Below are 27,636 nucleotides of genomic sequence, written 5' to 3' on the forward strand. Positions count from 1 at the left end.
TTACTTATGCATTCTTAATCATTCTTATGTTGTTGCTAGTTTTAAAAAAAACTAAATCAAGTAAGTTACCCCTGAAAGATAATTTACATTAATTGTGTGAAATTTTGTTCTTCAATAAACTCTGGACAAGGAAAGGTCTGCACAATAAAGGCTGTCTCTCTGTCTCTCTCTCCATCAGTTAATAGATTAAAGAATTCATTGTAAACCAGGTATGGTGACTTATGTCTAAAGAAATTCAAGGTCATCCTCACATACAGGCAGCCTGAACTACATAAAGAAAAAAATCCAAAAACTTAAAAAAAAAATACCACCTCAACATGCCTTCAAATGAAAAGGTAAACCTTCACACTTAAATCAAGCAATTGAGTGCTAAATTCTCTATAGCAAAATGATGTTAAAATCAGTACTTAAAGAAATCATAGAAACAAATGATTCATGAAAATGTTATAAGTTTCTTATTTCCATTTCAGAGCATTTACTTCCAGTACAGAACAGTCTTACCTGTCAATTAAAGCAATGATTATGTTTTTCACATTTACATTTTGGTGTAACTCAGCACAAGCTCTAAGAAAAGGATTCAAAGTCTGGAGATGGAACTCATCGGGAAAAACCTAAAAGTCAGATATGATTAATCGATACAGGGAAAAAAACTTCACAAAATATTCTGATCTTATGAATGGTGTATAAAACCATTACTTATAAAAAAATAATCCTATATAGTTAAAATCAAAACCAGAAATATTCCATTTCCAGCATACAAGTAAGTCTAATAAAAATCTTGAAAACTCAAGATTATTTTCCTACTTTTTTGAGAAAACAAAACAGATTATTAGTACAAAGACCAAGTTTGAAAATGGAAATTTCTGAAGGAAGTTTTCTATTCAATAAAAACTTTTTTTTCCCTAAGATTTTTCCCCCCTTGTTCTGAGACATGGTTTAGGCACACTGGACAGGCTGGCCTTAAACTCAGGGCTTCATCCTCATAAGTGGCTGGCACTATAGGCCACGTGCCTCTACACTAGGCTTAGGATTTCTTTTTCCCCAAACAAAAATGAAAATAAAAATCCTTTTAAGAATTAATGTTCTCGTGTTTTAAAAGTTAAATGAAGAATAAACATAAATATAAAAGCTCAAAAAAAAAAAGAATTAATGTTCTCTTACTTACCTGAATGATACACTCCATGAGATATTCTTGAGCCAAAGCATCTCTACAATTGACAACTTGCTCCAAAATGCCTGTTAAAACAATCTAAAAATAGCAAAGAAAAAAAAAGGTAAGCTAAAAATTATTTTGAAAATCCCAAAGTACTCCTCTAGCAATACAATGAACATGAAAATCATTTTGTATTGCTCTCATCCATACTTCAATGTTTAACTTTAAAAAATAACATTATTAAATATAAAAACTTTGTTACATAAAAAGTAAGGTTTTTTTTTTAAACAGTTTGTGCTTTTTTTGTCCTAACAAATCTTCAACTAATCTAAGATCATGAGGATTTCCCTTGTGTTTTCTTCTAGAAATTTTAGATTATATATGTCTCTGATCCACTTTTGTAGAGCTTCTACTGTGTAAATAGTAATGGTCAAGACATAAAAGTTTCTTTGTTTACACATACTAAGTGGATATTCAATTGTTCCAGAGTAATTTAGTTACCTGGGCAGGCATATGTCTTTAATCCCAACACTCAGCAAGCAGATCTCTGTGAGTTCAAAGCCATCCTAACCTACATAGGACAACCTAATTTCCAGGACAGTCAGGACTACAGAGAGACTGACCCTGCCTCAAACGAAAATAGTAAGTTTGCCTTTGCACTTTAAAAATTAACTGCAGGGCTAAAGATGCAGCTCAGTTGGCAGAGTAACTCTCTAGAACTCACTTAGGAGGAGTAAAAGTTGAAGGCCATCCTTGACTACAAAATGAGTTGGAGGCCAGCCTGAACTACCTCAGATGATCAGAGGAGAGGGAAAAAGAAAAAAAGAGGCCAATATGTGAGTCAATAATGGACTATCTCATCCAAGGATTGACAAATCTAATTCACTGCCTGAATTTTTGGGGTTGTTTCGTATTTTTGGTGCTATGGATCCAAATCCAGAACCCAACACATGTTAAATAACAGCCAAACTGAGCTACACTCTAAAATGTCAATGGGATCAAGCCCTGCCCTGCTCATTTTCTTCATGTTTTTCCTGTTTTTGCCTATACCCATCTAGTTTACTACTTATAATAACTTACAAAACTCAAAAATACTTACCATCTAGCCTTTTACAGAAAAAGCTTTGCTGGGAGCTGGTTAAAACCACTGGCTGCTCTTCTAGAGAACCTGGGTTCGATTCCCAGCACCCACATGGTGCTCACAATCATCTGTAACTCCAGTTCCGGGGGATTTGACACCCTCTTTTGGCCTCTGGGCACAGACACACATGTGGTACATAAACATACACACTAGCAAAAAAGAAAAAAAAAAAAAGCCTCACACACACACTTTTTTAAGTCTTTAGAAAAGTGTGAAGACCTACTTTATTCCCCTTCACTGACTAATGTGTCCGTCCCTTTCGTCACTCCCCCTGTATGCTTCTCTCCACTGGGGTCTTAGTCAGGGTTTCCATTGCTATGATGAAACACCATGACCAAAAGCAAGCTGGAGAGGAAAGAGTTTATTTGGCTTACACTTCCAGATCATAGTTTATTACTGGAGGAAGTCAGGATAAGAACTCAAGCAAGGCAGGAACCTGGCGGCAGGAGTTGATACAGAGGCCATGGAGGGATGCTGCTTATTGGCTCACTTCTCCTGGCTTGCTCAGGCTGCCTTCTTATAGAAGCCAGGACTACCAGCACAGGGATGGCACCACCCACGATGGGCTGCACTCCCCAACCCCCCACTGATCACTAATTGAGAAAATGCTATCATAATGCTGGATCTCATGGAGGCTCCTTTCTCTGTGATGACTCTAGCTTGTGTCAAGTTGACACACAAATACAGCAGCACCACTGGTATATGTCATTACCACAAACTACCTTCTCTTCAGTGAAAGTGAACTTATTAGGTCCGTTTGTCCTAGTCTTTCAGAACTGCTGTGGGTATTATAGGTATTATAGGTTCTCTTCTCTTTCTCACATATTTTACAATCAGTTTATTGCTTTATAAAACAGTCAGAGAGGTAGATATGACTGAAGCTGCACTGAATCTATAGTTATATTGAGTAAAACTGCTACCTTGACAATACTGACTCTTAACCCATAAACATGGTAGTACTTTTAATTAGATCTTTCTTAGTAAAAACACAGTTAAAATATTTTTCAATTTGACAAAAGATATATTTAAAATAAGATTTTTAGTTTATATCTCACAATGTAAGAAAAAATAACAAAAAAGATAAAAACCTGTTTGTAACGTTCCACATTTACACCTTCCAACTGACTAAGGCGCACCAAATTTGTTCCGACTAAAATTCTCAGTTCTTGTCTCTCTCGTTCTCTTTTTTCTCTATCTCGACTATGTCCTTGATGCTGCATCCGCACCCAAAGCTTATTCATTTCTGCAAAGTTGAGTAGTACAAAATCCATGGAATCACTGATGTCACCAGTTGTTTCTTCACTGCCAAGAAAAAGTGAGAAAAATCTTTATACACATGACAGAATCAACTTACTACTCGCCCATTCATTTCCTTCTTCTACAAATACTCATGCTTCAAAAAGCCATTTTCAACTTCATTTCATTTGTAAATGTTAAATTTCAAGAAAAAACTCTAGCATAAAAAATAAACAGTAGGGGAGAACACAATACATTTAAGGGGCAAATCACTTTCCATGACTCCCTAGTGTGAGCTCCCTGGACTTTGTCCTTACAGCAACTCACTAGAATATAAAAATATGTGCTCAATTTGGCAGCACACACACTAAACGGAAGCAGTACGGAATCAGCATGGCTCCTACAGTGATGAGCAATCGGTGAAGCACCCATATTTTCAGGGAGCATCGCAGGGCTTCCCATGGTGCTGACAGCTTATGCTACTCTTCAGTGACTACATTTCTTACAAAAAACTCAAGAATGCATGGTGACAGTTTCACTAAAGGGGGGTCAGTATGGAGGGCACTGTACTGAGCATGACGGCTTCCCAGCTCTCACCATAAAGAATCCAACTACAGCTGAATCTTTCCATATCCTGACAGGACTAATGTCCAACCAAAGGTAACTGATTAAAAAACAAAAATTAAAAATTTTGAAAAGACCCCAAAACTTGACATTTGAGGTACACTGATAATAAATGCTGCTTTATTGTTAGATATTCTGGCTTCAAATGGAAGATGAGCTTTATGAAGAAAGACCTTATTTTTCTACATCTTCCAAGACAGGGAACTTAGTTTTTCAAATATTTTACTGATTGCCTAATGTTTAAAATTTAGAGTCAAATTATAATAATAAAAATAACTTCATCCTCTTTGTATACTACTAAATCTTTTATGTATGGTTTAACTTAATAAATCATAATAAGTAGTAGTAGCAGCAGCAACAGCAGTAGTAAATGATTCTTGGCATAGTGACAAGACTAATATGGACATTTGGGAAGCAAAAGGAGAAGGATTACATGCTCAAGGCAAGCATGAGTCATACAGTGAGAATCTTTTTCAAAATGAAAAAGAATGGAAGGCTGGTAAGGTGGTTCAGAGGGCACAGACACTCATCATATAAGCCTGGTATTCTGAATTTGGTCCCCAGAACCCATGTAAAGTTAGAAGAAAAGAATCAACTACAAAAAGTTATCTTCTGACCATCACACACACACCATGGCACACATTCACACAGGCAAACATGCACAAACCTATCGTCATACACATATACATAATAATGTATTTTTAAAGGGACTGGTACAGATTTAAAAAACCTATTGATTTATTAGTGTTAGAAATTTAAAAAACAGATAAGCTTTAAATAAAAGGGTCAATTCTTCAATGATTATAATTATAGAAATTATTAGTTCTTGAATCTAGGGACCCATCACATAAAAAGTTTACCACACCTAGCAGCAATCTGCCATTGCTGGGAGAAAAAGTTGTCATGGATTTTAATGCTAGAATGGAGGCCACAAAAAAAATAGAGGTCTCTATAAACTATTTTTAGTTTCTTCCCCCCAGTAGTTAACACCTTTAAAAGTCACACTTACAAAGATTATCTAATGTAATGGGAGCATGTTCTAAACTATATTAGATACCTGTTATCTCATTATTTAAGCATCTACATGCAGGCGAGCTAATGAAAATTCAAGGCCAGCCTAGGCTACAGTGAGTACCAGCCACTCAAGGCCACATAGCAAAATCCTGTCTTAAAACAAAATAGCCGGGCAGTGGTGGCACACGCCTTTAATCCCAGTGCTTGGGAGGCAGAGGCAGGTGGATTTCTGTGTTCGAGGTCAGCCTGGTCTACAGAGTGAGTTCCAGGACAGCCAGAGATACACAGAGAAACTCTGTCTTAAAAAAAAAAAAAGAAAGAAAAAGAAAAAACAAAACAAAAAAATACTAAATTTTAAAAAGCAGATTCTAATATAAAGAATTTTTCTAAATATATAACTGAATATGGGTACATTTTATCTCATACCACACATACTGAATTATATATCTCAATGAAAGTCTACACACAAAATAGCACATGAATTTGAGCAGGAAAATGACTGACACCTATGTTCTTATTTCTGCATACTTTTCTACAACTGTAAGCCATTTTTCTATGGGGTTGGCGGAGCCACTACAACTAACCCAAGATTACTTACTCTGTTGGCTCTCCTTCATCAGGTAAAATGTTCCTAGTACACTGAAGAAGATAATTTCGAAGAAACAAACCCCTTAGCGGATGCTGCACACCACGGCACATTTCTACCAAATCTTTCAAAATATCTTTCCTGGATTGAGGAAATGACTTGACATATACAACTCCAACTGTGATCAAGAGATAACTAAAAGTAAAAAAATTCATTTGATTAGAGACAGAGTATGTAAAAACTTGACTGTACTCAAACACACTACACACATTAAATAAACAAGACAGAAACTATATTATCTTAAGCAGTATTCTTTAGGGGGAGAAAAATCACCTAACTTTTTAAATATAACTACAAAAAATATTTGAAAACAAATCACTGACTGATCCCAGTGGTCAGTCTCCTTACTCGTGAAGAATATGATCCAAGAATATGATCCAAGATACCTATCTGCTAACTGAAACTGCAGCTGGTATGTGCCATCATCTTCTCTTACACATACACATTTATAAGTTTATTAATTAGTCAAGGTGATCAACCACAATAACTAACACAACAGCTGTTACGGTGTGTTGTAACAAAAGGTAACATAAGCGAACGATGTCTCCCCTCTATCTTTCTATGCTGTATTCACCATTCTTGCAATGATGTGCGATGATGCAATGACTATGAATGAGAATAAAGTAGGTGAGTGAACATGAGGTAGCATTAGGCTATCTCAGCAGCACAGCTATCCCAACAAGCAAGATGGCTACTAAGTGCCTAAAAGGGTAGAAGCATATACAGTATGCTCAACAAAAGGATGAGTCACACCCCCAGAAGAACCATAAAAAGTTTTATCAGGCTACTTAAAATAGTGCAGAAATTTAAACTTAATTACTTCTAGCATTTTTCTTTTAATATTCTTAGACTATGATGACTATGGTTGCTTATGGAAATTGCTACTGAATTTTTTTTCTTTTTGATGTTCTCATACACACACTCGCTCTTTCTTACTATGGAAGGCCCAGCTGACTTAGATGCTTGCTATGTAAACTAAGTTGCCCTTCAACTTGCAGCAATGTCTCTGCTGCTAAGCGCTGGGATTACAAGTATATGACACCATGCCTGCCTTTTAAATAAAGCCAATATTAGCTAGTCACGGTGCCTCATGCCTGTATTCTCAGCATTTGGGAGACTGAGCCAGGAGGATCATAAATTCAAAGCAATGAGATGCTGTCAAAAAAAAGGGGGTGATTTCTGAAAAGAAAAAAATATATAAGGCAAGAAATGCAAAGAAATGTTAACTAGCATTAACTTTGTTGTTGTTGGATGAGACTTGACTGCAACACAAGGCCTAGAAAGTGTGGCTATAACAGACATTAATTACTTACAGCCTTGGAATAATGTTTCCAGCATACTGTACAAGTTCATAGAGATCAGCCACCTTTCTTCCTTTAGCAAATTCATCAGTCAGGTAGACCTCCAAGTAGTGCAGTTCATCAGAAATAGCCATATCTTTTAATTATGATTAAGGATTAAGAATAAAGGTAAATTAATTTTTAAAAAAACAATAAAACAAAACCAAAAAAAAATACCCCAAAAACAAACTTTGCGATTACTGTGGAATAATTAAAACTATTAGTCAGGGCTAGCGATATAGCTCAGTAGTGCCAGCATTTACGTCTCACAAGAAGAGCTTTGTCTTTGATTTCCATCACTGACAAAACAAAACAAAAATGCACACACTGTGGACTGCTGACATAGAGAGAGGTCCGTGGCTATAATACGAGGTACTCATGCGGCTATAGCTAGAGGACCACGAGTTCAAAACAAAACTCACTGATAAAGTACTTTACATTAGATGAATATTAAAAGGGAAGAGAAAATTTCATTGGCTTTTATGACTTTAAAATAAAGATCCACTGGGCTGTAGAGATGGTTCAGGAGGAAAAAAAAAAAAAAAACCCCACCTGCTGCTCTTACAGTGCATTTGGGTTCAGTTTCTAATACCCACATGATATAATAGTTCAGAACCATCCCTATTTCCAGTTTCAGGGAATCTGATAATCTCTTTTGACTACCCTGGGCACCAGCTACATACACACATGCAATGCCAACAGCCATATACATAAAAATAATTTAATTTTTTCAAGCTAGTATAGTAGCACATGTCTGAAACCAGCACTCAGGCAGAAGAACAGTAAGTTCAAAGCCAGCCTGAGATATACCATAATACATTGTATTATCAAAAAAAAAAAAAAAAAAAAAAAGACCCAACCAACCAACCAACCACTTCCCAGATACTTGGGAGGTGGAAGAAGAGGATCAGCTGAACCCCAGAGCTCATCATCTTAAAGGGGAACTGAGGGGCAATGCCAGGCATGGTGGCATGCACCTGTAATCCCAGCACACAAGAGACAGATGCAGGAGGATCACTGTGAGTTAAGAGGCCAGGGAAGACTATACAACAAGATCTTACCTCAAAAACAACAAGAAGAAAAACCTGGAAAACAAATGCCACTAATGGCTTCAATTTTTTTTCAAAAATTAAGAGCAATCTATTTTGAGAAACTTAAGCATATGGGTATGGATTTAGTTCAATTGGCACATTGCCTGTCTAAGATTAAGGTCAATAGCCAACACTGCCGAAAGAAAGAAAGAAAGAAAGAAAGAAAGAAAGAAAGAAAGAAAGAGAAAGAAAGAGGAAGAGGAGGGGGAGGAAGGAGAAAGAAAGAAAGAAAGAAAGAAAGAGAGAGAGAGAGGGGGGGGAAGGAAGGAAGGAAGGAAGGGAGGGAGGGAGGGAGGGAGAAAGAGGAGGGGGAAGAAGGAGAGAGGAAGGAGAAAGAAAGAAAAAGAAAGAAAGAAAGAAAGAAAGAAAGAGGGAGGGAGGGAGGAAGGAAGGGGGAGGGGGAGGGGGAGGGGGGGAGGGGGAGGGGGAGGGGGGAGGGGGAGGGGGAGGGGGAGGGGGAGGGGGAGGGAGAGGGAGAGGGAGAGGGAGAGGGAGAGGGAGAGGGAGAGGGAGAGGGAGAGGGAGAGGGAGAGGGAGAGGGAGAGGGAGAGGGAGAGGGAGAGGGAAAAAGACAGGAGGAGAGGGAGAGGGAGAGAGGGAGAGGGAGAGGGAGAGAGGGAGAGGGAGAGGGAGAGGGAGAGAGGGAGAGGGAGAGGGAGAGGGAGAGGGAGAGGGAGAGGGAGAGGGAGAGGGAGAGGGAGAGGGAGAGGGAGAGGGAGAGGGAGAGGGAGAGAGGGAGAGAGAGAGAGAGAGAGAGAGAGAGAGAAAAGAAAAGGGTAAGGGGAGGTTTCTTCTTGGAAACAAGGAGGCACTGTTCTCATTTAGAATCTGCGTGGAGAAGGACTATTTTGTCTAAAAAATAATAGAACTGACTCCACACATTTTCAACAAAGAACAAAAACCAGGCATGATGGTTCACCCTATAACTCAGCATTTAGGAGGCTGAAGCAGGAGGGCTGCTGTGAGTTTGAGGTTACCCCGGGCTAAGAAATAAGCATCCATTTCAGAGGAGGGGGAGAAAAAAGAGCACTACCTGCTTTTCCAAAGGACCTGGGCTCAAATTCCAGTATAGTGGTTTGCAACCATCTGTGACTACAGCTCTGGGGGGATCCAATGCCTTCTTCTGGCCTCTGCAGTCACTAGTCATGAGTGTGGCCCAGATACATACACACATGCAGATAAAACACTCATAGATATAAAGTAAAATAAATAAATCTAAAAAAAAATTTAAACTATAGAGTATAAATAAAGGCCTTAAAGGCCCTCCCACTCTCAAGAGTTCTTCTCTCACTTTTTTCTTTTTCTTTCTTTTTTTTTTTTTTTTTTTGGTTTTTCGAGACAGGGTTTCTTTGTGTAGCCCTGGCTGTCCTGGAACTCACTTTGTAGACCAGGCTGGCCTCGAACTCAGAAATCTGCCTGCCTCTGCCTCCAAGTGCTGGGATTAAAGGCATGCACCACCACTGCCCAGCTTCTCTCACTTTTCTTAATAAATCTGTATTGGTTCTGCTTTAAATACAAATCCAGCAGCAAGAACAAAATTGGTCTTATCAAGAAATAAATATGATAAGCCAAGAGGCAGAGGCAGGTGGATCTATGTGCATTCCAGGACAGACTGGTCTGCAGAGAGTTCTACGAAAAGCTACATAGAAGAAAACAAAAACAAAAACAAAAAAAAAAAAGAAAAAAAAAAACCAACAATAAATAAAATGTTTATCCAAGTGTTTATCCTTCAACAGACAAAGGATACAAAGTTCATAGTAACTCTTTGGTGATAACATTGAAGTCCGGAGCTCTCCAAGCATGTTAGAAGCATGTTTCAAAGCATCCATCAGCTTGTTTTTGTCCTACAGAAATACCAAAAAAATTGATGAGAATGCTTAACTTAACTAAACATTTATCTTGGTTCTATTTAGCCAAAAATCTGTTACATAGTTCTAAGAATCTACAGCACTTATTTTAGTCACATAAAAGTCAACTTCACAAGTTTCTCTTTATTGAAAATCTAAAAAAAAAAAAAAAGCCTACCTCCTCACCTTTAAATAAAGCTTGCAAGGCTTCCATAACTAAGATAGCATGTTTCATTGAGTAACTTCAAACTTTTCAACCTCTATAAACAAGGAAACTACTTCCAAAAGTCCACATTTGACCTGCAGTCAAGAAAGTAGGCATGCTAATGCAAGATAACTATCTTAACAATGGCTTTGTCCCGAACTTCAGGCTCTTTGCAGCTTGTGCAGTAATTATCCATGTAAGTCTTTCCTCGTGTTCTTCAAGGTTTCATAACCACCATATGCACCACTTCACTCATAGAGATAGAATTGAGACACAGTAAGAAACATTTCTCATGCTCAGAAAGAGAAACAAACAAGAGAAAACCCATTTTCTATTATATGACATTTACTTTTCTTTCCAATTTCATTAATAAGAAAATCAAAACAATAAGGCAAAAGAGAATATTAAACTTCAGAAAATGTTAAGAAAATGGACTAAGGAGATGGCTCATGAGTAAAGTGCTTCCTGTGTATGGGTCTGAATGTGAATTCCCACCACCCAGGTCAAACAACTGGGCACTGCAGCACACATCTGTCATCCAAGCACTAAGGAGGAAGACAGCAGATCCCTGGGGCTCACAGGTAGTCTAGCCTATTCAGTGGACTCAAGAGATTAGAGATGCCATCTCAGAAATAAGATGGAAAGAGAGGTAAGGAAGGACCACTGGTGTTTAGGACCCTGCTATTGTCACTCACACTCCAAGATCAGGGAGGAAAATCAGAAGTTAGAGACCCTGCAGCTGTCACTATTGAAGCCAGGTAGTAGGCAAAGACTTAGGAACTCACTGCCAGTCATGATTTAAGGTCACAGAAGGCACCAAGACGTAGTTTCCCATTACTGGTTGCATTCTGAGATCAGAAAATGTATGGAGGCTTGGGAACCACTGCCAGTGGCACTCTGAGGTCAAGGAGGGAACAAGGGGCTAGAAAGATGGTTCAGAAGTTAAGAGCACTTGCTGCTCTTCCAGAGGACCCAGGTTCAATTCCCAGTACCTACATGGCAGCTCATAGATATCTGTAACTCCAGTCCTAGGTGATCTGACAACCTCTTCTGGCCTCTAAGGGTTCCAAGTACACATACCACTCAGATACACATGTAGGAAAAATATTCACACATACAAAATATAATAAGACATGGACAGGCCCTAGAACTTTAGCCCCGACACCAGGTAACGGAGTAAGGTCAAGGAACTTGCTGAGACTCTTGCCAAAGCTGGTCTCCACTTAGTTCTATTTCACTTCTGATGAGTGGATAAAGAAAACATGGCACATATAAGCACAACTGACTTTTACTTGGCTGTAAAGAAAGATGAAGTTTACAGGTAAATAGATGGGACTGGAAAAAAATAAATCATGCTGAATAAGGTAACAAATATCCAGAAAGACAAAAACATTTCCATGTTCTTTCTCATATGTGCATCTTTGCTTTCAATCTTTGTATGCATTAAACTAGAAATACCTGTAGAGAGTAAGAAACTAGAAAGGGGCTTTAGGGTAGTAGTAGGGTACTGAGGAGGTGGAAGGTAGAAAGGCCTTAAGGAAAAGGGTACAGGAGAACAAAGTGGTATGGAAGTGGGAAAAGAGTGAGAGGGGTAGGAAAGATTTACATAAGGAAAGGGATGAGACAAGAGGGAAGGGTGGAGGAGAAAGTAGGATAGCTAACACTAAGGATGTATGAAGAAGCTATATGGTAACTCATTACTTCAAGCTTACTTAAGAATATGTAATTCCTATAGTTTAACTGAGGTACCCTACACAGGGAGATAATAGTCCTTTCAGAAACCATAGGTTACTAAACAAAAAGTCTTAAGCCAGGTATAGGATATCTCTCTATGAGTGTTGGTCAACAAGGTCCCAGAAGCCCCCCAAACAATACAGGCTATTGCTACTACTCATGTTTTCCCCACCAGAACTTGATGATAGGATCCTAGTGCTGAAAAGAGCACATACTCCAGTTGCAGTACTTGGGAAAATCAAACTATTAACTTGTAGGGCACTGAGCTGAGAGACAACCAGGTGTCTGGTTGAACGAGCTTCAAACCCCGGGGACCCTTCAGGGACGGTAGGCCATTCAGCTCTGTTCCTGGCCCCCTGGCTCTCTCAGCTTCCGCCCTTCACAGCTTCACAGCCCCTCCCTCAGAGAGGTTGAGAGGTCTACGACCATTGGGCCATTGGGTCACGTAGGAATGGTGCCCCAGGCTCTCCTCACATGCATATGAGGCATCCCCAAAACCTCAGACTAAGCCAATGAGGTTACCTGCTGCTAAAACCTTCACCCACCCCAAACTGTATATATTGAGCTTAATTGAGAAGCGCACACAAGAACCATCCAGGTGTCCGAGACCTTCCATCGTTGACCCACCGCGCCCTTCCCTGCTACCTAGCCGACACTTCCCTGGCTTAACAAAGAGCTGTAACGCTTGGCATCCCGCTGGCTCTCCTCAGAGCCTGCCTGGACTGCCCGGGCTGCCTCCTTGTCAGCTAGTCGGCTCCTTATCGGCCTAGCTGAGCCTGGACCGGCTCAGCGGGGAGAAGCAGGGGCGACACCTGGAGGAGACTGGTCAGTGACGGAAGGCAGGGGAAGGCAATCTCCCCTCCCTGCTCGTGCCTGCCCCCAGCCAGGAGACTGTCGTGGGACACCCTCCAGGACCCGGGTCCTACATTAACTGATCAAAAAGCTTCCTCTCAAAGGGCTAATAATGCCAGAAGGTATGACACTACAGGAAGAAAGTCATCAATATCCAGATGGGAATCACTGATGGTACAATAATAATCGGCCTGGCAATTTGTGTCCATTGGTATAATAGTCATTGTTATAGAAGTAACCAAACACTTCTTAATTGGATTTAAGGCCCTCTTCACAGTACTATAAACCTCAACAACTCATGACTGGAGCTGTTAAAAGTATTTGTTGCTCTTGTACCAGACCTGGGTTCAACTCCCAGCACCTACATGGTAGCTCACAACCATCCATTAACTCTAGTTTCAGTGCATCACCTTCACCAGCACCAGGTATACATAGGTACATATATACATGCAGGCAGTTAACACTCATACACATAAAATAGTAAGTCTAAAAAATAAATAATCAAGGTGAAAGGGCCAAGGCTCTTGGGGGAAACCTACTACTACTGTTTTGCAAAACAGTAACAAACTGCCTTCTACATGCTTATAATTACAATTACAGATTAGTACAGCTCTCTACCTTCATCAGTGACACTTGTTTTAAAGGTAGAGGGAGGCTAATACAGAGACTCACAACTGGCCAATGTGCCTATAGAGTGCTTCACCCTGTCCCCTAGGATCATGGACTGTCTCAGAAGAGGGTGAAAAGAATGTAGGAGCCAGAAGTTGGGAAGGAATGCTGTGAAATGTCTTCTGAACCTGATATGGCCTCTGCACTCTCTGCAGCTATGGATAGCTGTACAGTATTGAAACTGTCACTGTTTGACCCTGTATGGGGGAAGAGCTCATAAGGTTCCATTGCTCACTGAGGGACTACAGGCTTTTAATGGGTCCTGGGAGAGAGTATGCCATAGCTGCTTGTGTTCTGGGACATAACCCCTCATTCATACTCAATATATATACATATGAAATTGAAATTGTTAATGAGATCAAGAGCAACTGAAAGAAAACATCCGATATCAATCAACCCCTAGACTCCATCCATACACATGCACAAACACACACACACATATACCATATACATACGTGGAAAATGTAAGACACTTTACAAAGTACCATCATTACTCCAGCAACTTAAAGTGTCTTCCTATTTGGTTCAATTCTTTAAACTTTAACACACAGAATATAACAGAATATAATATAGTACTTATGAAGATTATTCCAACCTTTAGACTATAAAAACATATAAACAAGTATATACGTAATTTTTGTTTTTGTGTTTTAAGGGTCTCACCACATAAACCAGAGCTGGCTTCAAGTTCATGGTCCTCTTACTTTTGCCTCCAGAGGTATTGACCATATGTATCTTTAAGTATAGTTTTAAAGCTAGTTCCTATAATAAAAGTGCATATTCAAAAGTTCTCAGAATATTCAGGTGAAATAAACTTAGCTGAATTCAAATTGAGGCATTCAAATCCATTTGTTCATTAAGTATTTACTGAACATCTATTCTATATTAAGTTCTCCTCGGGTCTAAGGTATAAACCACACAGGCTCAGATACTTAAATTAGATGCTAATATGCCAATGTATAACTGAAGTCACTGAACAGACACAAAATTAGGAGGAAGCAGGGCTCTTTGTCCATAAGTATCTACAGCGCTAACCACAGATGAAGTTGAGACAGTTGCTGGTGGTGACTAGACTGACTAAAAGCAGAGATGCTACATAATTTTACAACTGGTGGTGCTTGCTTAGGAATTTACAGTATACAACTGTATCTTTCACATTTTCATTCTTACCAGGCATCTTTTCATCTGGAATGATTGAACCTTCACAGCCTGGATGGCTTCATCCAAGAGTTTTTCCTGCTCATCCTGGGGTGACTGCTGTGTTGTAGGCTAAAATGAAGATTTTAAAAATACTTTCATTAGTGGCTCATAAGCACTTTCTCCTGTCAAAAAGAATTTTTTTTTTTTAATTTCCGTAGTTTTAGTGATAGTCCTTTTCCAAAGCTTTCACATAAGGCTCATTCTAGCTTCATATCCCAAACGAATTTATCAATTTTTGACTGATTCAAAAATTCTGGCCTCAGTCCAGCATGCCTTTAATTCCAGCACGTGGGAGATGGAAGCAGGCACATTTCTTTAAGTTCAAGGCCAGCCTGGTCTACATAATGAATACCAGAACAGCAAGAACTTCCTAGTGAGACCCTGTCTAAAAATTACCAAAAAATAAAAAGTATCTGGCATCAAAGAAACCTGTGGTGGTAGTTTATAGTTACGTTCTGCTAATATGCTGTACATCCAATTGGAACATAGCTGTAAAGCCAAACTTTTTCTTATAATAATTATAGTATAAATTCAAATTTTTAAGAACTTCTCTCTCCCTCTCAACTACATTCACCTACATTTTAGTCTACTTTACAGCAAAAAATTAATTTATAAAAACACAGCCCCCTCCATTGCAACAAAACCTAAACAACTTGGAAATAAAACAGCTAGAATTGTTAATGACTTATAACAGAAAAAAGTAAAGATAGTTTCCTCAAATACCTACTATTTTAAATACACAGATAAACAGCTAAAAACAAAGTAAATCTACTCTTCTATGCCATCAGCAGAACTCTGCTTATAAAATGAACTCATTCTCCTTGTCAAGGAAAATTAACCCATATTTCATGTTAAATAACACCATGTTAACATTACTACTACAGCATGCCTAACAATGTAATTATAAATAATCATGTGTTGGAGATCCAGTATACACAATGTGTACTTCATAAATGTTCACTTCACAGACAGGCTGATTCTAGACCTTTCTGAACATATATTTGATTAAAAGGAAAACTAACCAGCAAATTAATGGATAAGCAGTATATACACACAACAGACTGTTGTTAAAGCCATAAAAAGGTCTCTAGTATTAAAACACTCATATTATAAAAATAAACCTAAAAACATTACACAAAATGAAAGAAGTCTGACACAAATGCATGCTGAAAGACTCCATTTATATGAAATGTCTTAAACAGATAAATCATCCACAGATTTACTAATTTAGAAAAGGAATGGTGGGCAAACCACTGATTAATGACTAAAGAATTTTCTTTTGAGGTAATGAAAATATTTTGGAACAAAAGGTAATGTATCAAAACCCACTGGCCTGTTCATTTTACATAAATTTCATTAAAAAAAATTTAAGACTAACTAGAGGAAAAGTACCTCTCTACATAAGGATATCTAAGACAATTAAAATATTTCACTATGATTAAACAACAACAGCAACCCACTTCTGAAATACAATGGTTCATAAAAATTAAAAGCTTTGTCTTGGCTTCACTTTAGATAAAGAAAAAAAGTGAGTAACAAGTGATGCCATGTGCTTCCCTGTGCTGTTTTGCTAATAATCTAGGAAGATGAGTTTTCCCACAACTATTTCTTTTCAAAAATAATAAAGGACTGAAGGAATAGCCCAGTAATTAAGAGCACTCAGTGCTCCTGCAGAAGACCTGAGCTCAATTCTTAGCACCCACACAGTGGGTGGGTCAAACCCAACCATAACTTCAGCTCCAGAGAATCCAACACCACTGGCCTCCACAGGAACCTGCATTCACAGGCCCATACAAATGAACACATACACATAATTAAAAATTTTTTAATGAAAATGCATATTTTAAGTGTAAATAAATTTAAAAAACAAGTATCTTTAAAGAAACGTTAGTTTATATAGGAGAAATATTAGCATACACCTCTAATGTCCCTCAGCTAAGCAATTCTACCTTTTTCTCTAAGTATTATTAATGTAAGTACCTTATATACATAGAATTACACAGCATTTTTCCTTTTGTGTCTGGCATTTTTAGGGTTATGTCCAAGGTTCATCTGTATAAAAGTGTTAGTCAGAATTTCTCTCTTTTTAAAGACTGTGTAATAGTCCAGTGTCTGTGTTTGTATATACATGTATATATACATATACCCAGCTACAGCACCAGCTCAGAAGCTCGGACGCTCCTCACTGTCCTAACTCCGCACAGACCCAGTACTCCAACTCTCAGAGCGAAGGTGGCCATACATATATATGTATATACACATTTACTGATTCACTTGATATAGACATATAGATTGTTTCCAGCTCTGGCTACTGTGTGCAAATAAACTATAAAATGAGCTATAAGCAATCACAGATTTTTGGTATAGACTAGAAAAATAAAATAGCACACAAAGTTCTGAATGTGCATAGTACTTAGTAATGAACTCTCCATAAACGTTAGTTATTACTATATCCGGTTTGAGAGCATTTACCTCTACTGGTTGTAGGAACCTGTTTGTTGGTTAATTTTCCCACTTATAAGCTACATATGTAATATGACAATACAACATAAATTAGAAAATAAACAGAATCATCAGTGTTGCTGAATATGGTATTTAAACCTGATGCGAAAGCACAAATTAATACTTCAAGAAAAACCGAGGATAAGAAGAAAACAAGAACTTTAAAATAATTTGGGCTGGGGAGTTTGTGTCTAGCAGGCTGAAGGCTTTGGGTTCAATCCCCAAGACTGCAAAAAGAAAACGTAAATAGTTTGGATCCCATACACACACTAACTTAGCAATAACCCAGAAATCCTATGATGGAGCATACCATGAACATTAAATAGCAAAATTCTTTCTTCTCTTTATGGAGAATTTCTGCCCATTCTCCTCAGAATCTGTTTGCATCACCTCCAAAGTCTTTTCCAAGCTCCTGACACAACTGTTCCCCACCACAAACCCAAATAACTGTACAGCAGTATGTTTCAAAAGCACACCTCCACCATTTATTTCTACCCAGTGTCTAGAACATTCTATAAAATTGAAAGTACACCAGATGTTTGATTAGTTGAACTGGACTCTGGATTTTTAGGAGTACAGTAACCAATGAGATCAACAGTTACTTCCAGATGCAAAAGTGAGACTTAAGGCTGACTACCTACCTCAAATCTAACAACTACCTATGACAGAACCGATACTGAGGTTCCGTTTTCCAATAAAATTTACAGGATAAACTGTGCACCTATCTGGTTCACCCAGCACATAAATAAGTTTAAAGTGTATCTTCAAATGCTTTGTATTATAAAACAATATGTCAACCAGTATGTGTCAAAAAACAAATTCTAAAATTAAACTTCACACAAGTCATGTGCCAAATCCCAACTGTGCAAGTTCTGAGGGGAACAAAAAAACCATCTTGCATGGCTATATATTAAAGTAGTATACATCAAAGACTTATCAAATTATTCCAACAAAAGCTCAGAACTCATCCAGCTGGAACCAAAGATGACCATAAATACCAAGCTGATCAGAGTCTAGTAAGATCATCTCAAACCTCCACGCAAGGAAAAAAAAAATCAATAACAAAAAGATTTTAATGCTGTTTTCTCCTATTAACACACTTAAAGTGAAGTATGTGCAGTGGCACATAGAATCATGAATACAAAGAATGAATACTGACATCATTAAAACGGTCAACCAGCACACCAATATCCAAAACCACTATCTGTTCAATGCATGTTACAGCAAATGCTAGTATGATGTAAGTGACAACTTGCCCTGTAGAAAATACAGGTTTCGAATTCTGAGGAAGTTCCTGTTTACAAGGCCACAAAGCGCCCCGACATGCTGCTATCATCGCGGAGAAACCTCTGAATGACTGCTTCCAGCAATGTGAGCTAGAATCGTCAGTGAACAAATGCGAAAGGAAGGCCTGTCTCCTATGTGATGGTTGGGTTCAGGGAAAGAAAAGCACGCGTTTCACCTTCGGGAAACTCACGTGAGCAGGTCCCGAGAATTCGCTGACAGACGCTGCAGGATGAAGGGGGCCTATGCGGCCCACGGAAGGCCGGGGAACCACTGCGGCCCCACGGGAAGTACTTGCAGCAGGAAAAGGCGTGGGGCCCCGAGCACAGCTGAGCACAAAGGTGGAAATGCACCAAGCGGGCGCGACCCAGCTACAGCGCCAGCCCAGAAGCTCGGGACGCCCCTCACGGTCCCAACTCCGCACAGACCGGGACTCCGACTCCCAGAGCGAAGGTGGCCATGCCCACACGAGAGGCTGACGCCGGCCTCCACCGACACCCAGAACCTGCAGCCCGAGACACCCCTAAGGGATGCTCCCTGGTCTCGGGGCAAAGACCCAAATTCCGGCGCCACCGCCCACCGCAACCCACCGCAGCCCACCGCGGCCTTCCTCAGCCCGTGCCCTATCCCGCAGGGCCCAGCCTGGACAGGACCGGCCTCCGTCGAAATGCAGGGCCCCTACTCCGCCCGCAAGGCTCCTGTCCGTGGGAGGGATGCGTGGACTGTGACCCGAGCAACCCAGGACCACCGCTTTCCCTCACTCACCATGGCGACTACGGGGACCCACAAGCAGCAGCGCCTACTCCGCCGGAGCCGCCCGCCGTCAGGTGACTGAGCCTTCCGAGCCCCGCCCTCTCTAGCCCCGCCCTTGACCGGTAGCGGCTTTTTGATTGGCCCGGTTAAAATCTCGCGAGGTTTGGGGAGAAAAGGCAGATGTCGGTGTGTAGTGGACTGAGCGGGGCGAGAATAGTACAGCGCAGCAGTGAGCGATGGACAGCTGGAAGGGAAGCCTCAGTTAAGAGGATCCTCGGCAGAGAAAGGGCAGCTATAGAACCTTGTGCGCGTCCACTTCGCCTGAGCCGGCGCATCATCGTCTGCACATGCGTAGAAGCAAGACCAGGATTGGTTTGTGGGACGGTCGCAACTTCTTGTCGCAACCAATCTGGACGCGCCGGGGGTGGGTCTTAACCCTCTGACAGTCTGCGCGCGCATTTCTTTCGGCGCGCTTTTCTTCCAGCCATGGAGTCGGAGCTGGTACGACGCCTCGCCCCGCGCCTCGGCCTTGCAGAACCGAGTGTACTGAGGTGAGTGTGGCCGTGCGTGCGGGGAGACGTCCCTGACTGGGGCTCTGGGTCCTCCCAGGTTAGCGCCGGAGGGCACTGGCGATAAGGGAATGACCGACCGCACACTGGTCTGAGCGAGACTCGGGCCCAACATCAAGAAAAACTTTGTTGTTGGCTTGTAGAAGATGGTTTGAGAGGACGTTTGTAGTCGTCCTTGGAGCCCTCTAGCTCTGGGACGCACCGCGGTTGGAAAAGTCGGGGAGGACCCCTTGTCATTCCCTCGGGTTCGATAATCTGTTTACAGGGATGAGCCAGGCGTGCGGGGCAGACCCTGAAGAAATCACTAGAATATGGTACAGGATGACGAGCTGAGTGATGAGCAGGGCGTAAGAATTCAAGAAAAGGCGCAGTGGCTTTGGGGGCTGACTTATTAGATAGTGCCACGCACGAGAAAAATATAGCAAAAGTGGCCCAAACAGCTTCGGTTGTCCAAAGCCCTTGAGATTGGGAGGATCATTGTAGGATCTGTCTTAGGAAGTAAAGGTACAGCAGGCAAGTGTGTAGAAAGTTCATAGGCCCATTCCCAGGGCTACAGGCCAGGAACAGGATGGGACCCAGAACTGTTCTCAAAAGTGAGAGTCAACCAGTCATTGAGAGAAAGAAAGAGAATTTGATTTACTCTAATCTGCCTGCTCCAACTCTTTATACTTGTTGAAGTAGTGTTAGAAGGAAAGAGGTCGTTTGGGGAGACCTGAATTTTTTTTTTTTTTTTTTTTTTTTTTTTTGAAAGCACTAAGTCTGGAGTCATTTTGGTTCTATCTGAAGAACTTCCCCCTCTCCAAAGGATGTGCATTCTGGGCCCCAAATGAATTCAGTTCTTTGCCTAAGTGCTGGCAAAGTTCTAGAACAGTTTTAGTGACCATATTGCCTTTATCACCAGGAAAGCAGAGGAATACCTGCGGCTGTCTAAGGTGAAATGTGTCAGCCTGTCTGCACATAGCTCAGAAACCAGCAATGCTGTTATATGCTGGACCTCGCGGCCTCCTGGAGGAAGTGCCCCTTGGATAGAGTAAGTTGGCTCCATAGGACAATCTGAACGAGCTGATGTGACACTGGAGCATCTTTGTTTCATTTTAATCTTCTTGGTGTCTGCTCTGTTTCCTTTCATGGTGCTCTGATAAATTACCCTGATAAATGCAGTTCGCAGGAGAGAGTTTGTTAATCAAGTTCAAGGGTGCACAGAACCTGAAAAATCTACATGACATTTCCAGTCAGGAAGCAGAAATCGATGAGTCTTTGTATCCAGTTCAGTTTCTCCCCTTTTTTGTACATGCAGGAACCCATTGCAGGAGACCATGCCGCCCACAGAGGGCTTCACCTCCCCATAGGCATGCCCAGAGGCCCTTCTTCCAAGTGATTCTAGATCTCATCAAATCAGCAGTTGAGATTAACTCTCACAGTTGGACCAAGCCCTTGTCAAAATCCTTAATGTTTTAAAATTACAGTCAGAAAGAGTTACGTGTAGAAACCAAATGCCTTTATTATTTACAAGATCCATGAGCTGCCAGTTTGTTCATCCATCAAATAAAGATAAAAAAATTGTCTTTTACTGGATTATTATTCTGACTAAAGAAGATATCTATTTTCTTTATGTAATAGATGTACACAGTACTTGTGTCATAATGGATATATTTATTTATTAAAGCTCTGTGAACTTCTCTGTTGCTATCTAACTCGTCAGTCTCTTTCACCCTGACTCAAGCGTTGAATTCAGTCAGTGACTTAGTTTTGCAAATGCAATACTTTCCACCTGGGGATACCCTGCTGCCGCGCGTTCCTTTCTGTCCTAACGTGACTGCTTTGTTGTATATCTTTTATAAAGCTCTCTGAGGTTCCCCAGATAGACCTGGTTCCTACAATGGTGCTATCCCGTTCTTCCCCCCTTTCTTCCAGATATACACCTTCCTCACCCTACACCCAATATTTTCCTTAATTTTCCTTAATTTGTCTTGTGCAGCTGAGACAAGCTATACTGTTTAATTATTTTTAAATTATTTTGTAAGTATGCATGATTGTACCCTTCTATAATATGAATTCTTAAGATAGCCTGCTTAGAGTGATTGATAAATTTTGGGTTAAAATTAGTATATAATTAATACCACAGACTGGAGATGTGGCTCAGCCATTAAAGGCTAGGCTCAAAACCAAAAACATAACTAATATACCTCTTAATAAGTAAGAAAAATAATACTGAATTTAAAATTTGTGTGTGTGTTTCCTTTCAAAGGCATATTTAATTAAACTCTCTGGTTTGAACAAGAAGATGTATCAGAGCTGTCTTAAATCTTTTGAGTGTTTGCTGGGATTAAATTCAAATATTGGAATAAGAGACCTAGCTGTACAGTTCAGCTGTACAGAAGCAGTGAACTTGGCTGCAGAGATATTGGAAAGGTAGGTATAATTTTACAACTATCTATTCTGTGTATAAGTGTGTGCCTGCATGTTTGTATATGACCACATGTGTGCCTGGTACTCTCAGGTCAGTAGAGGGCATCAGGTCCTGTGGACTGGAGTTGTGAATGGGTGTAAGCTACTGTGTGGATGCTGGGAACTGAGCCCAGGTGGGTCTGTAAGAGCAACAAGTGTTCTTAACTGCTGAACCATCTCTCCAGTTCCTAAATAAATACTAAAAAAAAGTTGTTAACAGTACAGTCAGCAAACAAATGCTAACAATACATCAGGACAATTCAAGTTGGAGACCAGGTTTTGTTTTGTTTGTTAATTGTTTTATTGCATTTTCAGTCCCTTTAAAATATTTTCCTGATAAAATGATTTCACAAACATTGCTGTTTCCTAGCTATGAGTCGAGTCTTCCAGAAGCACAGCGAACAGACCTTGACTTGTCCAGGCCGCTGTTCACCACTGCTGCACTGCTTTCAGCATGCAAGTAAGAGTTCCTGGCATTGTTCTATTGTGGTGGGTTGCTTGTTTGTTTGTTTCCTTGAGAGAGGTTTGCTGTGTAGAGCATGCTGGCCTGGAAGTCACTATGTATCATAAGCCAGCCTTAAACTCAAGATGATCTTCCTGCTTCAGACTCCCACTTAAGTGTTCTTTTACCATTGGGAAATGTTGCCAATATGTGAGCTTTTTATCTCCAAACAATACTTGTAATTTCATTTTCTTCAGCTCAGCTCATTTTGCGCTATAACACTGTAACACTATGGTTTGGTGATGAGAATCTTGGGTTGGCTGATAATATAGCTGCCAACTTAGAACTAGTGTTGCAAGAAGTTACTTGCCAAGTGGCAACCATGTCTGAAAACAAGGTATTCTCATTTCAGACCCTACTTTTAGTAAGTATAAGTTATAAATCTGTCAGGACAGTGATCATGTTTGATTTTCCAGGCATATTGCTTAAAAAGAACTGCCTACAACTGTTCATTTTAGTATAAAACATTTCTAAAATAAATTCTTACATTTAAATCATCAGAATACGTAGTTATTAGTAATACATACTGAATTATTCCATGAAATACTAATTTTTATATCTTTGAAGTGTTATTTTACTTTCAAGAAAACTTTCTACAGAAAAATCATGTAGTCTATTAAAGAATATATCTCGCTTTTCAGTCATTTTGTTGTATTGGCGCTTTTATCAACATACCTAGAACTGATTGTCATTCATAGATAATATTCTTTTAATTCAACAAAGGTATTGTGTGTGTACAAAAAAAAGGAATGTAATTGATGTTTACCAGTTTTGGAACCATATTAAACTGAACACGAAGTGGTTGACTGTCTTGGGGTGTGTGGTGTGTGTGTGTGTGTGTGTGTGTGTGTGTGTGTGTGTGTGTGTGTGTGTTTTGCCTGCATGCCTTTCAGTGTTCCATTTGTGTGCTGCCTGTGGAGGCAAAAAGAGGAGGGCATTGACTCCCCTACTGGAGTTACAAGTGGTTGTGAACTACTATATGGGAGTTGGAATTGAACTCAGGCCCTCCTAAAGAGTAGCACAAACTCTTAACCACTGAGCCATCTCTCTAGCCCCAGTTGTTTTGTTTTGTTTTTTAATTGCTTGCTGTAGAGGAATATGAGCAGGATTTGAGCTTTAGAAGTGGGATAAAGAGATATGACACTGCTGTATAAATAGACACGTTCTCGGAGTGGGTTGAACACTTAAAAGATACTGAGTCCGTTCTGCAAATTGGTAACATCTGAGAGGCATGAAACTCTATAACAGATGTCTTTATTTGCCCCATTTATGGCTGAGCAGATGCACTTTAGCTCTCAGTTTAATAAGAAGCTAAAGCACTTAAGAGAGCAAATTTGCAAGCTTCTAGCTAATGACATTTGGAAAAAAAGGAAAATTTAGACGGCTAGAGAATTTTATTTAGTAAAGCGTGGGCAGAGGATAATAGGTTTGTAATCTATTTACTTGCCCAGAAAACTGGTGATATTGAAAAAAGCAAATTTATGAAATTGTTTTTTAGAATTCTAAAGATAAAGGTGGATAAAACCAAAATGATAACTACATCTGGTGTGAAAAAACCAATATTTTGATCGGCTGTGTAACCAGTTAGAAAAGATTGGGCAGCAGATTAACAGTGAGTATTCTGTGGTTGAAAATGCTGATTTCATGAATCTTTTAGTGAGATAATTAACATATGTCTGTTCTGCGAATAAAGTGGGTTAGTACCTGTCTTAGTCGGGGTTTTTTATTCCTGCACAAAGCATTATGACCAAGAAGCAGTTGGGGAGGAAAGGGTTTATTGAGCTTACAGTTCCACACTGCTCTTTGTCACCAAAGGAAGTCAGGACTGGAACTCTCAAGCAGGTCAGGAAGCAGGAGCTGATACAGAGGCCATGGAGGGATGTTACTGGCTTGTTTCCCCTAGTTTGCTCAGCTTGTTTTCTTAAAGAACCCAAGACTACCAGCCCAGGGATGGCACCATCCACAATGAGCCCTCCCCACCTTGATCACTATTTGAGAAAATGCCTTACAACTGGATCTCATGGAGGCATTTCCTCAAAGGAGGCTCCTTTCTCAGTGGTAATTCCAGCTTGTGTCAAATTGATACACAAACCAGCTAGTACAGTACTTTTAAAAAATATGACTCTACAAATCTATGCCAAGAAAATAGATTCCTTAAGAAACATCAGTATCAGCTAGACATGGTGGTTTACACCTGTTATCCCAGCACATGGGAGGCAGAGGCAGGCAGATCTCTGTGTTCAAGCCAGCCTGGTCTACAGAGTGAGTTCCAGGTCAGCAGGGCTACACTGTGAGACCCTGTCTCAAAAGAAAGAAGCTCCAGTGTTAAATGCCAGTATCTGTGTACTGGCTAGGATCGAAGTGATTCTCATGTCTAACAAAAGAAACAGCCAGAAGGAGAGGAGCAAGATTATCTGCCTTGCCTTCATCTGGTTTTGCTCCTCTGGGTACTGAGTTTCTGTCATCCAGCTGAGGACTTAGATGACCAAATATACAATTGAATAGAAAATTAACCTTGAAAACACCTTTTCTTTTTCTAAAAGGAGACTCTGCAGATATAGCTAGTCCAGCACTGAAGAAAAAAAAGGCAGTGTTTAGTCCAGCACTGAAGAAAAAGAAGCCAGAGCTTGAACCACCAGCAAAAGGTAGGGCACACTAGCTGTCTTGGTGTTGAAATTGATGCAGTATGATTTATGCACTGAGCAATCCTGTGATGATCCCAACAGTTTACATGACAAGAGCTAGCACTTAGAGAAAAACCTGACACTAGTTACTTGGTAAGACCTATTTTTCAAGCCAGACATGATTTACATACCTGTAATTATTTCTAAGTGCTTAGAAGATAGACACAAGAGAATTGCTGTAGATTGAAGGCCAGCTTGATCTACATAGTGAATTCCAGGCCAGCATGGGCTACAGGTGATACCATCTCATAGCAACAACAACAGAAATGTGAGTAAAAATGTACCTGGTGGGCCAAAGAATATAAAAAGTTCTAATTTTTAGAAATATATCTGGTACAGCATGACATGTCTTTAATCCCAGCACTCAGAGGCAGAGCCAGGCTGATCTTGTTGTGTGTTGATCACAACAAGTGTGAATGTTGGTAGCTAAACTACTGTGCCTGGGTTCATAATCTGCTTTACCCATATTAAATCTTTAGGCAAATTAAACAATTCTTTTTTTTTTTTTTTTTTTTTGGTTTTTCGAGACAGGGTTTCTCTGTGTAGCCCTGGAACTCACTCTGTAGACCAGGCTGACCTCGAACTCAGAAATCCGCCTGCCTCTGCCTCCCAAGTGCTGGGATTAAAGGCGTGTGCCACCACTGCCTGGCAAATTAAACAATTCAAGCTGAGACTGACTCATAAATTGGACAGCTTCAAACCCAAAATTGGCTCAGAGAACTCCACCCGAGGGTGAAGCGGCGAGTCCTAATAGAGTAAACCTAAGAGGAGCTAGAGGACACCCAGCGGAGTCACACTGCTCGCCTGCTGTATTTAAGGCTGACTAGTGTGAGGTCCCTGTTTGGATAGCCAGAAAAGTGGCTTTTGTGATTGGCTGCTTTTTTTTTTCTCTAAAAATATATTTCCAAATTAAGTTCTAGTTACTTACATAGAAACTCTAGCTACAAAGACAATCCGATACTAATGGCTAATTGTTTAACACTATCTACTGGCTGTGTACATTTGAAAAGGTGACATAATTTCTAAGCTTCATTTTCCTAATCTGTAAAATGTAACTAATGTTAGCACCTATGTCGTCATGTGATGGGATTCCTTGAAGCACACACTTGTTTGATGCCTTAGACTGCTTAGAGGATAGGAGAGAAAAGTGAGAGCTGCCCTGCTGCACTTCACTCTAGGGTCTTCCTCTCTTACCTTAATTGAAGTAAATGCTTTCCAATTTTTACTTTTAAGCCATTTATAAACTTAAGTTTAAAATTACATTTGCTCACTTTCCCTGACAGAAATAGAAGTAGAAACCCCACATAAACTACCGAAAGATGAAGATCTGACACAAGATTATGAAGAATGGAAAAGGAAGATTTTGGAAAATGCTGCCAAAGCTCAAACAGCCACAGCAGAGTGATTTCTGTTCCACTACAGTCCTGTGCTGCGCCCGAGAGGTGAAGAGTGTGGAGATCTTCTCTAACCCGTACACCAGGCATGCTGAGGGTGTCTCAGTATGAGAAGGCTCGTACCTCACATGGACACTGCACTCAGAGCTGTCCTCTCCTGTGGGGTGAAATTGGGACCATTTTGCTTCTATGTATTAAGTTTAAGGAAGTTTCCTGACTAAACCTAGAATGCAAATTTCAAGCTAAAAGACATCTCAGACATTTTATTTGTTTTAGTGGTTTTTTAATTTTATTTCACTAAATCAATGTTATATAACCTAAGTTAATATATTTATTTTTAAAGATTTTTTTTTAATGTGTATGAGTATTTTGCTTACATGTATGTCTGGTGCAGTAGAAACCAGAAGAGGATGTCAGATCCCTGAACCTAGAGTTACAGACAGTGTGTGCTGCCATGTGGGTGCTGGGATTAAACCCCAGTGCTCTTAACCACTGAACTATCTCTCAAGCCCAATAAATGTTATTTTTATATGCATTTGAGTAGCGATTGTCAGCTTTAAGGAATCTTTATTAGGCCAAAATCTGTATCTACTCAAATTAAGAAAAAGCCCATGTTCCTGTATACTGAGCCCTACTACCTAGAACACAGACTCAGTCAGACTTCCTGGGTTTAAGACCCTGTCTACTTTGCCACTTGAACAAATTACTTCTGTTGCTCCATCAAGAAGTGGGAATTAAAAGATACTCC

At 40.0% G+C, this 27,636-nt stretch overlaps 1 protein-coding gene and 1 pseudogene across 2 annotated transcripts in view; one reads left to right on the top strand and one right to left on the bottom strand.

Annotated features, from left to right (window-relative positions):
• LOC117701871 (vacuolar protein sorting-associated protein 35) overlaps positions 1-19,475 on the bottom strand; it is a 36,258-nt gene extending 16,783 nt beyond the window's left edge. Inside the window, exons 1-8 of the mRNA XM_034493284.2 lie at positions 19,304-19,475; positions 14,723-14,821; positions 9,993-10,089; positions 7,128-7,251; positions 5,767-5,949; positions 3,383-3,596; positions 1,166-1,249; positions 502-611 (exon numbers count right to left, since the gene is read on the bottom strand). Of these exons, the coding sequence (XP_034349175.1) occupies positions 502-611; positions 1,166-1,249; positions 3,383-3,596; positions 5,767-5,949; positions 7,128-7,251; positions 9,993-10,089; positions 14,723-14,821; positions 19,304-19,306 (914 nt within the window). The 5' untranslated portion in view covers positions 19,307-19,475. The remainder of the gene's footprint in view (positions 1-501; positions 612-1,165; positions 1,250-3,382; positions 3,597-5,766; positions 5,950-7,127; positions 7,252-9,992; positions 10,090-14,722; positions 14,822-19,303) is intronic.
• A 13-nt stretch (positions 19,476-19,488) lies between these two features.
• On the top strand, positions 19,489-27,209 carry LOC117701872 (origin recognition complex subunit 6-like; annotated as a pseudogene). Its single transcript, XR_013070276.1, has 7 exons — positions 19,489-19,842; positions 20,762-20,890; positions 22,109-22,272; positions 22,679-22,768; positions 24,309-24,422; positions 25,354-25,455; positions 26,778-27,209. The product of XR_013070276.1 is annotated as an origin recognition complex subunit 6-like (transcript).
• The last annotated feature ends 427 nt before the right edge of the window (positions 27,210-27,636 follow it).

This window comes from Arvicanthis niloticus, unplaced genomic scaffold (genome assembly GCF_011762505.2).
Source record: "Arvicanthis niloticus isolate mArvNil1 unplaced genomic scaffold, mArvNil1.pat.X pat_scaffold_289_arrow_ctg1, whole genome shotgun sequence".
In the NCBI taxonomy this organism is placed as follows: domain Eukaryota; kingdom Metazoa; phylum Chordata; class Mammalia; order Rodentia; family Muridae; genus Arvicanthis; species Arvicanthis niloticus.